Genomic DNA, 15080 nt, shown 5'->3' with positions numbered 1-15080 from the left:
ACAAACATCTTAACTAGCCAATATTCCAATGTCTCCTAGCACTGTGTCTCCTCCAGCGCTGCTTGATTTCGAGTAATCTGCTCGATTTTCAAATGGATAGCATCTACTCTTTGGTAATTCTCATATGTTCTTATACAGTTGTCCCTCCATATGTGCTGGTTCCACATTTGCAGATTCAACCAATCATGGATCAAAAATATTTTTTAAAAAATTTTCCAGAAAGTTCCAGAAAGCAAAACTGGAATCTGTCACACACTGGCAACTATTTACATAGCATTTACATTGTATTTACAACTATTTATATAGCATTTACATTATATTAGGTATTATAAGTAATCTAGAGATGATATAAAGTATACAGGAGGATGTGTGTAGGTTATATGAAAATACTACATCATTTTATATAAGGGACTTAGTTGAGCATCTGCAGATTTTACTATCCATGGCAGGGGGGCAGTCCTGGAACCAATCCCCCACAGATACCAAGGGACAACTGTACGACATATGTACAGACCAACCGTCATGAGATAGCCCCATATGGATATTTTAGGCCCTCTCTATGCACAACTCCCTCCTTTCCAATGGTAAGCCCTGCAGATTCCAGCTGCCTCAGCTAACCCAACTCTCATCTCCTCCTCCTCAGCTCTGTAAGACAGTTAAACTCTGCTTTAACTCTAGCTTTCTGCATCAGAGTCAGCAAACTGTCCCAATCCTGGGAAATGGTGAGGCATACCTCATGAATTAACTTCTCTCAGAGATAACAGTCTTGTGTTGCCTGTTGTCCACTGCCTAAAAACAGTTGTTTCAAATCCAGTTTTACAGTTATTTATAGTGAAAGAACAATTTGGTATCAATTACTCCCTCCATCAATGGCTAGAGGCAGAAGTCATATAATCCTTTTAAAAAAAGTTATCTCCTTAGGATAAATTTTCAGAAGTCAAATTGCTGGTCCAGTATAATGTGACATTTTCGTGGCTTTTGCAATGTATTGTACTAAATTACTCTTCAAAAAGTTTCTGCCAATTAAAATGATATATATTTGGATGTATGCTATACAACCAGGAAATTGAGGTAAATACTACAACAGTAACAACAACAATAACAAACAGGGAATACAATTGGGGCATGTGAACTTTTAAGTAAGTGAGAGAATATAACGGAGGGGCCTAGGGTTAGCAGAACTAAATAAAGTAAATGGTGACATAAAACCGAATCAGCCTAGAGGACTTTCTGCTAAAAGCTTTCACTTGTTGAACACTGTCCCTCAGGAAAACCAGACAACTAGTAAAGAAAGAGAAAAGAAATGAAAGTGAAGAAGTCACATATTCGTTTTCCATGTGGGATTTATTTTCTTCACTCCTCCGGAACTGTGGAAATATCTCAAGTACAATAATAAACAGTTCAGCTAAAAAAGGAACAAACAAGAGTCTCATAAAAGGTATAGTGTATAAATCTTAAGATCGTTAATATAAGCAGTTGAAAATGGTATATGACTTTTTAGACAAGCCCTATTATGAGTAAGTATGCCTAAGTGGAGGGAAGTAAAGCACAGAAAGACAAATGGATGGAAGGATGTTTGATAGATAATATAAATAGATGGCTTCTAAAACAGATAAAGAAAACAAGCAGTAAGGGAGATGTCTGTGGGTCAAACAGTTTAAGATTTATCTTTATTTACCGTTCCATCTTCCATCAGCTTCAGACATGAACCAAAATCTGCTAACCGAATATGTCCATTCATATCCATCAATATATTGTCAGGTTTGATGTCCCTGAAAAAAACAGACGCATTCAATTTTTAGTTGGGAAAAATAAACACAATCAGTTACTTGGTAAGATAACCATTTTGTCTGAAAATCTCAACTTCTTTTAAAATTAATACTCTAAGAAAATATATTTCTGCAGACTATTTCTTTATGGGTTCAAATCCTAGCTCTGATTCATATTAAAACTTTTTTAAACACATGCAATTTCACTGTCCTGGAGATAAAAAGTACTGTGGTAATTTTCACTGAGGTTAAATCTTACCATTCTTCCTTTAGATTTGCACAGATTCCAATGTGGCCATGGTAGGCCTACTTTCTGCATACAGAGAAGAGCCGTAATTACTTGATACCCACAAAACATACTACCTTCTAGCCCATGAAACTGAACAGGGAAAAATATACTTCCTAGACCCTGAACATAAATGTAAATAAACACATTTTCAATTACTGCAGGTCATGACAACACAAAAAGAACTGCTTCACAAAGCTGATTCGGAAAACGACTGAAACTACTTAATAGTGATCTATATTATTATATAAAGCTATTTACAGATCTTAAGTCAAAGGCTTGTAAGATATCCAAATCTAACTAATAGCAAACTAAATCATGCCAGTTTTTGTGTTTGTTTTTACATTTGAATAATAAAAAGGGTTGCAAACCTTTGTGGCAGCTAACCCACTAAAAAGGCAAAGTTGAATAGTTCTGACAGACTATAGCCTTCAAAGCCTAAAATATTTCCTATCTGGCCCTTTATAGAAAAAGTTTGCTGACCCCTGTTACAGATGATAGATGATTGCTTAATACAGACAGGCAGATAGACAGACTGAAAACAGCAGCCTGCATAGGAACTGTCTTCATAGTCCTCCATATTTGAATTTATAACCTCAACTCTCAGAAATGCTACATTGAGAAAAGATTTTTCTCTTGTTCAGAAACATCTAAGAAGTACACTTTAGTGCTGGAAGGAACCTTAGAAATTACCTAGACCATTTTTAGATAAGGGGAAAACTGTATTTTATTCTTTATTTTTAAAAATATTAACCTGCATAGTCATTATACATAACTGCTACTGGTAGAATTCTCAGATTTTAAAGGAGACTAAAGGAATTACAAAGACAGGATTTATAAACATCAGTAATATTTTTGGCTATGGAAAAACCAGGAAATATTAAAACTTAATAAGAGAAATAAATTGTATTTATACACTTATAACAATTAGTAAAATGTAAAATATTTAACAAGACATTATAGATAGTACTGCCACTCCCCAAGTATCTCATTACCCTTCCTGATATCACCCCCTTCCTCCACTCCCCAGAGGTTAGCAACCACAATCCTGAATTCGGTGTTTACTATATCATGCATATTTTATATTATGAGTACATATACATGTAACCATAAGACTATATATTTTTCTGAATGTCTTTAAACTTTATAATTGATGCCAAACTGTGTGTAGCCTTTTGCAACTTGGTTTTATTCTAATGTTATGTTTCTAAAATTTATCCATGTTGATACATATTGTTCTAGTTCATTAATTTAAATGCTACATGTAATATTTTCACAGATCCAATTTATCTATCAATGCTCCTGATTAGGAATTTGGATTGTTTCCAACAATTTTAGATTGTTTCAGATTTTTATTTTGCTAGTACACAAAATTCCAAAATGAATATTTTTACAAATACCTCCTTGTACTCATATGGGAACATTTCCCTAGGCTATCTAGGAGTGGAATTGCTATGATAAAAGACATGTACATCTTCAACTTTACTAGCAGGATTACTACTAAGGTTAAGACTCTTTTTTACATTATCAATGGTCATCTTAGATTCCTCTTCGGTAAAATGCCAGTTAAAATCCCGTGCCATTTTTTTTATACTGTGTGTGTGTTGTTTGTTTTTGGTTAAACTTCAGGAATTTCGTTTCTTCAGATTTAAGTACATGTGTTACAAATCTCTTCTCTCTGCATGTGAGCTTGTTTTTCCACATTGTTTATAGTGTCTTTCTTACTCATGAAAACATTGTTTAATGCTAATGTAGTCTTTTTATAATTTATATTTTTTCACTTTCTTCAGCTTTACTGAGGTATAATTGACAAATAAAATTGTAATATATTTAAAGTACAACATGATGATTAATCTCATATACATCACATTGTAAAAGGATCCCCACCACTGAGTTAACATATCCATTATCTCATCTCACATATTTACTTTTTTTTTTTTTTTGGAGCGAACACTTCCATTCTACTCTCTTAGTAATACAATATTATCAACTATAATCACCATTCTATACATTAGCTCCTCAGACCTTATTCATCTTATAACATAAAGTTTGTACCCTTTGACCGACTTCTCCCTATTTCCCATACCTCCAGCTCCTGTCAACCATCATTCTACTCTCAGAATTTGCATTTTTTGTCCTAAGAAATCTCCCTTATCCTCTCCTTCCAGGGCTCATAAGGATAGTGTCCTATATTTTCTTTTAAAAGTTTTAAAGTTTTACTTTTCATTTCAAGTCTTTAATCTCCCTGGAATTAATTTTTCTGTGTAGTGTAAGATAAAGGCCACACTATATTTCTTTCTGTCCCAATACCATTTATTGAATGACATCCTTTCACTACTGATTTCTAATAGCGCCTCAGTCAGAAATCAAGTGGATCTGTTTCAGGATTTCCATTCAATTTTAATCAAAAGTCTTTAGAACGAAAGGGAGCCTATTAACAATGACCAGGACAATAGGCATGAACTGGAACTGTCACAGGCAAACAGAGGTATGCTCAGCCATCTATACCTAGACTACTGTCTTAATTATGAGAGCTCTATAATGACCTCTCTATACCAGTAGACCATGTTTTTAAATTGCCATGGCTCTTCCAGATAAATGCTAGAATTAGCTTAATATGTTCCATAAAACATACTGAGATTTTGATGGGAATCACAACGACTTCACAGATTAATCTGAAGAGAAATCATATCTTTGCAATGTGACTCTTCCCATCCATGTATCAAGTTAATTAACATTATAGACACATATCTTAATTAATGTATATAAATACCTTATATATTAGTTATGAGTCTTCTTTTATGTCCTTCAATAATATTGAATATTTTTCCACAGAGAGCTTACACATCTTTTGCTATTGATAGTCTTGGATACCTTACAGTTTTGTTGCTATTGTGAATAGGATCTTCTTCATAGACGCATTCTCATTTTGCTTCCAATTTTCATGGGAATGTTTCTCATATTTCACCATTAAGTGTGATCTTTGGTTTAGATTTCCAGTAGAAACTCAATATTAGGAGAATTACCTTCTCCTCCCAAATTGCTAAAAGTATCAGGAGTGGATATTCAATTTTGTTGTCATTTTTGGTATTGAGTTTATTTTCCTCTTTTAACCTATTAATACAGTGTGTGTTACTCTAATACATTTTCTAATGTTGAAACTCCCTTGCATCCTGGAATAAAACCTACATGGCCATACTTTTTTTTTTAATGTGCCATCTATCACTGAATCTAAAACTCCACTGACTGTAAAGATGCACCATTATGGCATGTGCCACTAAAAGAGAGAATAAATTGACTACTATAATTTTAGAAGCCATTTATTTAAAAGTTACAGAGATATTAAATTGAAAAATAATTGAAATTGAAAAATTGTCTTAGCACTCATAATATATACACTGCTGAATTTGATTTTTTTTTTTTTTTTTTCGGTACACAGGCCTCTCACTGCTGTGGCCTCTCCTGCTGCGGAGCAGAGTCTCCGGACGCGCAGGCCCAGCGGCCATGGCCCACGGGCCCAGCCGCTCCGCGGCATGTGGGATCCTCCCAGACCGGGGCACGAATCCATGTCCCCTGCATCAGCAGGCGGACTTTCAACCACTGCGCCACCAGGGAAGCCTCTGAATTTGATTTTTTAAAACTTTTATTTTTAGGGACTCCCCTGGTGGTCCAGTGGTAAAGAATCCGCCTTCCAGTGCAGGGGATGAGGGTTCGATCCCTGGTTGGGGAACTAAGATCCCACATGCCACGGGGCAACTTAGCCCACACACCACAACTACTGAACCTACGCACCTCAACTAAAGAGCCCGCATGTTGCAAACTACAAAGCCCACACGCTCTGAAGCACGCGCACAACTAGAGAGAGAAAAACCCGCATGCCACAACTAGAGAGAAGCCCACGTGCCACAACGAAAGATCCCGCATGCTGCAGTGAAGGTCCCATGTGCCGCAACTAAGACCAGACGCAGCCTAAAATGAATAATTAAAAGTTATTTTAAAAACTTTTATTTTTATATTCATAAGTGATATTGTGCTATGTAACATTCTCTTCTTGTACTACCCTTTTCAAATTTTGTTGTTAAGGTTTTACTATCTTCATAAAGTGAGATAAACGGCTTATCAAAATTTCAAAAGAAATTTATACAGAATTCAATTATTCCTTTCTTTTTTTTGGCCGCACCACGCAGCATTCGGGATCTTAGTTCCCTGGCCAGGGATCAAACCCGTGCCCTCTGCAGTGAAAGCACGGATTCTTAACCACTGGACCACCAGGGAAGTCCCCAATTATTCCTTTCTTGAAAATAAAAGAGAACTCATCTATAAAGCCACGTGGAGGCTGTTCATAGGAGCTATATTCGTAACAGCTCAAAACTGGAAAAAACTCAAATGACCATCAGCAGGTAGGTGGATAAAACTGTCACATATTTACACAGTGGAAGACTACTCTAGCAATAAGGAAAGATCTGTTGATACTACATCAAACTGGATGAATCTCAAAAACTTTATGTTGATCAAAAGACATCAGACAAAAAAAATATATGACGTATGATTCCATTTATAAGAAGTTCTAGAACAGGTAAAACTAAGCTATGGTGATAGAAACCAAAACAACTGGTGATGGAGAGATAGAAGACGCTAACTGGAAAAGAGCACAAGGAAACTTTTAGAGTGATGGAAACATTCTACATCTTGATTTGGGATTGTGGTTACACAGGTATATACGTTGTCAAAAATCATCACTGCACATTTAACACTTGTGGACTTTATCATATGTATTTCAATTTATAAAAATAAAAGGGGTGAAGACAAGAAGTACCTTTAAAAAATATGAGACTGCAGTCTTGTGGAGGGAGAACTTTCCATTACAGATTCAGTTTTTTTAAACGTTCTCAGTTTATTGAGATAATTTCTATTTCTTCTTGAGTAAGTTATAGCCATTTATATTTTCTCATATACATTTCATACACATTTTCAAATTTATTGGAATACAGTTGTTCACTGTATTCTATTATTATTTGTTTAATCTACAATATATAGCTATATTCCTAATGTTATTTCTTTGTATCTTTTTTTTTTTTTTTTTTGCGGTACGCAGGCCTCTCACTGTTGTGGCCTCTCCCGTTGCAGAGCGCAGGCTCCAGACGTGCAGGCTCAGCGGCCATGGATCACGGGCCCAGCTGCTTCGCGGCATGTGGGATCTTCCCGGACCGGGGCACGAACCCGCGTCCCCTGCATCGGCAGGCAGACTCTTAACCACTGCGCCACCAGGGAAGCCCTGTATCTTTTCTTATATCTTGATAAAAAATAACACCTAATGCTTATTTAGTACTTTCTAATTTCCATGCAGTGTTCTAAATACTTTATGTGCTTTACTTATTTAATGTTCACAACAACACCGCAAGGTAGGTACAATTATTTTCCCCCTTTAGAGATGAGGAAGCTAAGCCACACAGTTAATGCTCAAGGTCACACAGTGATTGGAATCAGGATTTAAACTCAGGCAGTCTGGCTCCAGAAACCATACTCTTTGCTATGATCATTACTGCATATGATTCAATGTTTAATCCATTTCGAATTCTTCCTGGTACACCTTGGAAGGTATGATCCAATTTTATTTTTCCCACACACCATTCATTGAACCTCTTATTTAAGACGCAACCTTCACCAGATGTTAACACTAAGTATTTGGATCTACTATAAGACTTTCAATTCGGTTCCATTAGTCTGTCTTTACACACAGTGGTAATATACTTTTAATTATTAAATACAGATATTTTAATATCTGGTAGGGATTGTCTTCCTCACTGTATATTTATGTTAATATGCTATATATTTCTTAATAAATATATCTCTAAGTAGTCCATGTTTTTAGATACCATACCTAGAGTCTTTTTTCTACTATATCTCTTCATAGTTATTGTTCCTTGCTACATTATAAATTCCACAAAGCTAGGAATTTTGTTCTCTACTAGATTCCCAGCACATAGAAAAGAGCCTGACACATAGTAGTATGCAATAAATATTTACTCAATTAATTAGACAACAAAAGCTCTTGATATCCTTCTTGAACTTTCTTGCCATTTGTAAGTAGTTTTTAGGTTAATTCTCTTTGATTTTCCAGGTATAAAATAGTATCATCTATGACTATCATCTATAAATGTTACTATTCTTACACTTTTAATTTTTTTCTTTTGCCTTACTGGCTAGTATTTCTACTACAATGTAAAATAATATTGGTGACAATGAACATCTTTGTCTTGTTTTGACTTTAGTAAGTTACCTATTTAGCATGAGGCTGACTTTTGAGGTATGAGATACAGGCACATACAGCATGTTAAGGAAGCATCTACCTATTCTTATTTTATCTAAAAAAAGTATTTACTGAATTCAACAACTCTTCTTGATTAAAAAAAACAAAAAATAATTGTAAAATGCATATATTATATGTCTAAAATTTATAAATCAAGAAATAATAGGCTTAGATATCAGGACATTAGAGATATGGGTTAAAAAGCAACAACAAGAAAAACAGCATAAAGAAGTTGAATGTGGCTGCCACCAGGAGAGCGGGCATAAGAGGTATGACAGAGGGACTATTTTCAATATAATCTTTTTGATACTACTTGAGTTTTATTTTAACTATATGCAGTACTATTTGATTTAATTAACTAAAAACCAAAATACAGGGGACTTCCCTGGTGGTCCAGTGGTTAAGACTTCACCTTCCAATGCATGGGGTGTGGGTTCGATCCCTGGTCGGGTAGCTAAGATCCCATGTGCCTCGCAGCCAAAAAACCAAAACTTAAAACAGAAGCAATATTGTAACAAATTCAATAAAGACTTTAAAAAAAAATGGTCCACCTCAAAAAAAATCTTTAAAAACCCCCAAAATACATGTATATAATGTCTGAGTCATTTAATTCAAGAATATGAAAATGTTTTGACTAAGCCACTATGATCATCTGCAGTCAGCAATATTTTTCAGTGAAAACAATGGGTATCAAGATCATAGATAAATATGATCATGTTATAAAGATAGTACAAATTGGTCTCTGCTTGTCCAACAGGGAATACAATTACACATTTCATGTAATACGTTGCCTAATGATTCATTCCACATACCTAGTGTATTCCATGGTTGAAAAAGAAGTCTCTCTGTTCCTAAAATGGCATCTATTTGATTTGATGGAAACTCTCCTAACCTCCTGAATTAATAAAACCTCAGGAGTATATGAACTATGAACTATTCCCTAATCACCTGTTAGGTTTGAAAATATGTTTTATTTTTTTTTTGGTAGGGGGGAGACAAAGTATAATGCAGATATGAGGTAGAACTTAAAGAATTCATAAGAAAGAAACAATGACTTTTCTATCTAGCTGATATTAAGTATGACCTACATTACCCAGCACAAGGAAGGCCTAAAACGTATGTAAGCCCACACACTTAACCACCTCAAACAAAGGAAAACATGTCCCTTCCTCCTTTTTCAACCAAAGACTACAGATTGATCTTCTGTGGTTTCCTTCCTCCTTTAAGATTGTCTACCATTTTCATCTAAATCTAATCTAAAAATGTCTGGGAGAAAGTATACAAAATATGATCTGAATTGGGCCTAACATATACAGAAATAGGCTTGGTTCTTTTTGCACTTTAGGTTTTTGAAGTGTAGGCAAAGCGAAACAGAAGCTGCAGATTCAAATCCCCACAAATGTCAGGGGAGGTGTGGATACATCTGCTGACCAATATCCATCATATGAGTCACAAATGCTCTTAACTACTTCATAAAAATGTTCTCACTGGAGTAGAGGAATAGAAAGAGATCCCAAGTGTAAAATGATAGAAAGATGGTTACACTTACATAACTGACAGGACCCTCAAACCCAAGAGGTTCTTTTATCTCATCTAGAAGAGCCAGGATCAAAGAAAAGCAGGTAAACACCCATCTATTCTCTCTATAAATAATTTGATAATTGAACCATGATTTTGGCATCTTGAAGGCTACGTACAGAAGAAAAGGTTTAACAATCTGTAAGTAACAAACCCTTTCAAGTAAAGTCATAAAGTTATCTATCATTATTATATCTGCCCAAGAAAATGCAAGTCTTTATTCTTACATTACCACTGAAATGTATCATCAAATTTTAAAAGAAATTTGAGTGCTTAAAAGAAGTTCTTAAAAAGTTTTTTGGCTTTCCCATTCCCATTCATATGCAGAAAATATTCTCTTTAAGATGACAAATAACCTTTTAATTGCCAAATCCAGCAGAATCTTTTCAGTTTGAATCCTATAATGATTTCTCTGTGACATCTGACAATGCTGATTATTCTCCCAACTCTACCATGTTCTCCTCTATTTTCTCAACTAAGACCAATTCTTCTCAGTCTTCTTTCCTGATTCCTCTTTTTCCAAAGTCGTATACTTCCCATTCCCCTAATGCTGTCCTTCCCTAAGACTCAGTTCTCAGCCGCTTTAAAGTTACAGAGAGAGCCTCTTCCCCAAAAGGCTTGTCCTTCTTGGGCAACCTATATCCACTGAATAATTTACAGGGAACTATATAAAGACTCAGTCAATTTAACTAAATGAGTAACAATTCTGATGGGCTAAAGACTTTCCAGAACTCCTAAGTGGGGCTGGCTGAGCTTTGGCCTGCAGTGCAAACTGACTTCTCCCTCTGCCTAACCCTGCTTCCTCCAGCTCCCCTCCCAAAGGTGTTAATCCTTAGTACATCTTGCATTATACATACATTCTGTCTCAGTCCCTGTTTCTGAAAAATACAATGTGTTGCATGGCAATGGATAAATGGAACAATGGGCTGGCAAATTCCATTTTCTGACATAAGAGCAAAATAACATCTGGTATTCTGAACCACTCTGAGTCAGTGACATATTGCAAATACGGTGGCAGCCAGCCAACCAGATACCAAGTATTGTCAATAAAGGAAGTGAAAGGGAAATTCGGGCAAAACATTAGTTCCAACCTTGACAATCCATGAAAACTAAGAAAGAGATAGAAATGTTTAGAAGAGATAAAAATCTCTACATTATCACTGTAAAAAAGTATTATTCAAGTTTCTCCCTTATTTGAATATGAATTGTACCACTTATCATGAATTAAAGTTTCTGTAATCTGCAGTTTTCCTGGTCCCCAAGGAAAAGCATTATTCTACTTAAAAGGAACATCTGACTTAAAACATTTGACTTAAAAGGAACAACATTATTTAAAACTCCAAGTCAAAATTAATATTTATAATGATACTTATTTGTAACATTAAGAATAAAAAAGCATCCCAAAACAATGACCACACTGAAAGGGCAATATTCTATAGGTCATTTTTACTTTAATACTTCAGTAGAATATCAGTACCAGAGCATGATTATTATAATTATTATTCCTATAATAGTAAAATGTGGATATAATAACATTAGTTAACCTTCAAAGCAGTAGTTTTCAACTCTGGCTGGACAACAAAATCAACTATAGAGGTTATTTAACTATATGTACCTCAGCCCCAGTCCAGACACCACAAATCAGAATACTGCATAGGGATTGGTTACTGAGAATACTAATTTAGGACACGTATCTCTCCTTCCATCAAGCTCATGTCAATGTCTCCGATTTGGTTCCTTTTCATCATTTATACAGGTTGGGGGAGTAGGCTCTCACAATGGAATGCTTTTATTTTCTGGTCTTCCTACTCCTCCTCTTTATATACCCGTACAGAAGAAAATCAGCAATATGGTATTATAATATTACAACTAAAATGTTTATTGAAAGTGTATATTAGGGCTTCCCTGGTGGCGCAGTGTTGAAGAGTCTGCCTGCCGATGCAGGGGACATGGGTTCGTGCCCCGGTCCAGAAAGATCCCATAGGCCGCGGAGCGGCTGGGCCCATGAGCCACGGCCGCTAAGCCTGCGCGTCCGGAGCCTGTGCTCCGCAACGGGAAAGGCCGCGACAGTGAGAGGCCCGTGTGCCGCAAAAAAAAAAAGTGTATCTTAATTTTGTCAAATACATATTATATCAGTAATAAAGAAGAGAAAATCCACACTGGTAAAATTATGTCACAAACTGCCTTTCTGTTAGTCATACATTTGAATTTTTAATAGGAACATTAATTTGAAGTTCACCTTACAATTTAAAAAAGTTATTCATAACATTCTGTCAATAAACTTTTCTCAAACTTCTTTCCCAACAGTGGCTGCCCAAATTCTGATCTTTTACATATCCTTCAAAAAACCATCTAGATGCAATCCACAAGAGGAAACAAGTAAAACTGACAACCCACACCTACAGTGTAACTCAAAGAAAGTCTACCACAAAATTAAAATCATTTCTAATTATAGAAATAAATATTCAAATCCAGCAGATCAAACTCTAGAGTGCATGTGGAAAGGAAGATCTGGGAAAGAGACTATGGGAAAAAGAAGAAAAGAGCAGGGAGTCCAGGGATGATAAAATGTAGACTAAACTACTACCCACTGTCACTGAAAGAAAAAGCCCTATTATGAGTAGGGTAAGATGTAACAATGGGGGAAACTGGGTAAAGGGTACATGAGATCTTTTTGTACTGTCTGCAATTTCCTGTGAATTTAAAATGATTTCAAAATAAAAAGTTTCTTTTTTTTAAAGCCCGCCCCAAAAAATTACCTTGAGAAAATTTATGGGCTTATTATCTTATGTTTCTCACTGTCTTGTTATACATTAACATAATCTCTTTAACACATATTTATATTTACTTAAACAATATATCACTAAAGAGAAAAACCTTCTAAAACTGTGCACCAGTCAATAGTATCTGATTTTCATCAGTGGACCGCCTATGATCTTGTCCTTGTCAGCCCAGCCGTTTCTCACATTCCCTTTTGCCCATCTTTGCCTCCGCTCCTCTGGATAAATCCCAGCTGGCCTAAATTGCAAGAATAATTGCCTTCTCTTCTGAGAACCACCTTTGACACTACAGGCACACCTCAGAAATACTGCAGGTTAGGTTCCGGACCACTTCAATAAAGCTGATATCACAATAAAGGAAGTCACATGAATTCTTCTGGTTTCCCAGTGCATATAAAAGTCTGGTGAGTGCGTAATAGCATTACATCTAAAAAAAACAATGTACACACCTGAATTTAAAAATGCTTTATTACTTAAAAATGCTAACCATTATCTTACAATGCAAGGTTGCCATAACCTTCAATTTGTAAAGAGCTCAGTATCTGTGATGTGTAATAAAGCAAAGCACAATAAAACAAGCTGTCGATCCCTATATTCCCTCCACCAGACCTATCTTGCTAAAGCTCTATAAAAACTGCCTCTCTTTCTTAAGGTAATGTCTAAGTCAGCTTGGGCTACACGACAAATACCATAAACTGGGTGGCTTAAACAACAGAAATTTATTTTCTCACAGTGCTAGAGGCTGGGAAGTCCAAGATCAAGGTCCAGCAGGGTTTGGCTTGTAGTTTTCACATGGCCTTTCCTTGGTGTGTTCACAGAGAGAGAGAGAGAGAGAGAGAGAGAGAGAGAGAGAGAGAGGGAGAAGGAGAGAGGGAGGGAGGGGGAGAGGGGGGGAGAGAGGGGGGGGGAGAGAGAGAGAGAGAGGGAGGGAAGGAGGGAGGGAGGGAGGGAGAGTGCTCTCTGCTATCTCCTTTTATATGGGCACTAATAATCCAGTCATGAGGACCCTATCATAATGACATCATCTAACCTAATTACTTCCTAAAGGCACACTGGGGATTAAGAGCTTCAACATATGAGCTGGGGGGTTGGGGGGAAGACACATATCCTCATTCCATAGCAAGTAGAATATTCCTTGAAACTTCCTCATGTACTAGCACTCTGAATAAAGGCTTATGTATGCTTAGCACTTATCTGATTTTCTTCTACAGTTTCTATTAATTAATTAATCAACTAACAATTGAATACTATGTACCACAGATTGTACTTGGTGCTAGGGTTATCAAATATATATCTGAGATTAGCCAAGGCATTTCTACTGCTAAAATTAAATAATGAGAAATAGGGGGAAAATAGTTAGTTAATGGGTAAAACTTATCTATTTTAAAATACCATATAATTATATAAGAAATGCTAATGAATAATCATGAATAGCTTAATAGATTTTTCTTTTCAATAAATATATGACTTGATACTGTGATTTTTATATTATATATACACAATTCAGTCATACTCATTGATAACAATGGTTCCTTCAACATTTCATGGTGTTCCACAAAGTTCATTTAACACCTATCAGAACTCTGCATTGGTTTTAGATACCATGAAGCAGAAGTGAGACCATGTGAACCAAAACCCAGCATGTTCTGTTTCATAATGAAATCAGCCACCGACTTGCAAGAAAATGATTAGACATACTTTGGATTCTTCTGAAGATTCTTCAAATCATTCTCAAACTGATGGTACTACCATAACAATATGAAATTACTTTAAAATGTATTTATATACTGTTATGTAGGCACTTCTGTCTTCATTGGAATCTATTTGTTTCAAAATTTATACTTATTCCCTTGACTTTTTTGATAAATACAATACCATATTGTAAAAGTTAACACATCCCTTGAAACAAGTAATTAAAGCACATAATCATTAATGAGTCACAGGTTTTTCTGGATCAGCAAGTAAAACAACTAACTGCCACATACTAAAGAGATACTCAAAATGAAAAGAATAAAAACAAGATGAAAGAAATTCACAGGAACATGGCTACTAAAGCCTGGTATACTTGTATTTTACATGCAAAGTAAATTTCAAGGCGAAAAAGAAAAGCACCCTTAGTGATGAGAAGGACCTCTAAATCATGACTAAAAGAAAATTATTTCACCAGTAATATATAACAAGTAAATTTGTAATACTTCACTTCCCTAAGGAAAAAGGAAGTGAGGAAGGATGCCGTTATGACTATATAGTTCTTCCCTTCTCGCCTCACCTCCCTACCAGATGCAGAGTCCCAGACCAGGGCTCCAACTGTAGGAGCCAGAAGCAAGGATAATTCCTAAGAAGAATTTCTAGCCTTT

At 35.7% G+C, this 15080-nt stretch overlaps 1 protein-coding gene across 1 annotated transcript in view; it reads right to left on the bottom strand.

The window, feature by feature from the left end:
• The window catches only part of CDC42BPA (CDC42 binding protein kinase alpha), a 345595-nt gene that overhangs the window by 176091 nt on the left and 154424 nt on the right, over window positions 1-15080 (bottom strand). Inside the window, 1 exon segment of the mRNA XM_032632745.1 lies at window positions 1679-1772. Within this exon segment, the coding sequence (XP_032488636.1) occupies window positions 1679-1772 (94 nt within the window).

This window comes from Phocoena sinus, chromosome 1, assembly GCF_008692025.1.
Source record: "Phocoena sinus isolate mPhoSin1 chromosome 1, mPhoSin1.pri, whole genome shotgun sequence".
Taxonomy (NCBI): Eukaryota; Metazoa; Chordata; class Mammalia; order Artiodactyla; family Phocoenidae; genus Phocoena; species Phocoena sinus.
Note: the sequence above shows the minus strand (reverse complement) of the source record. Positions and strands in the feature narration are given on the sequence as shown.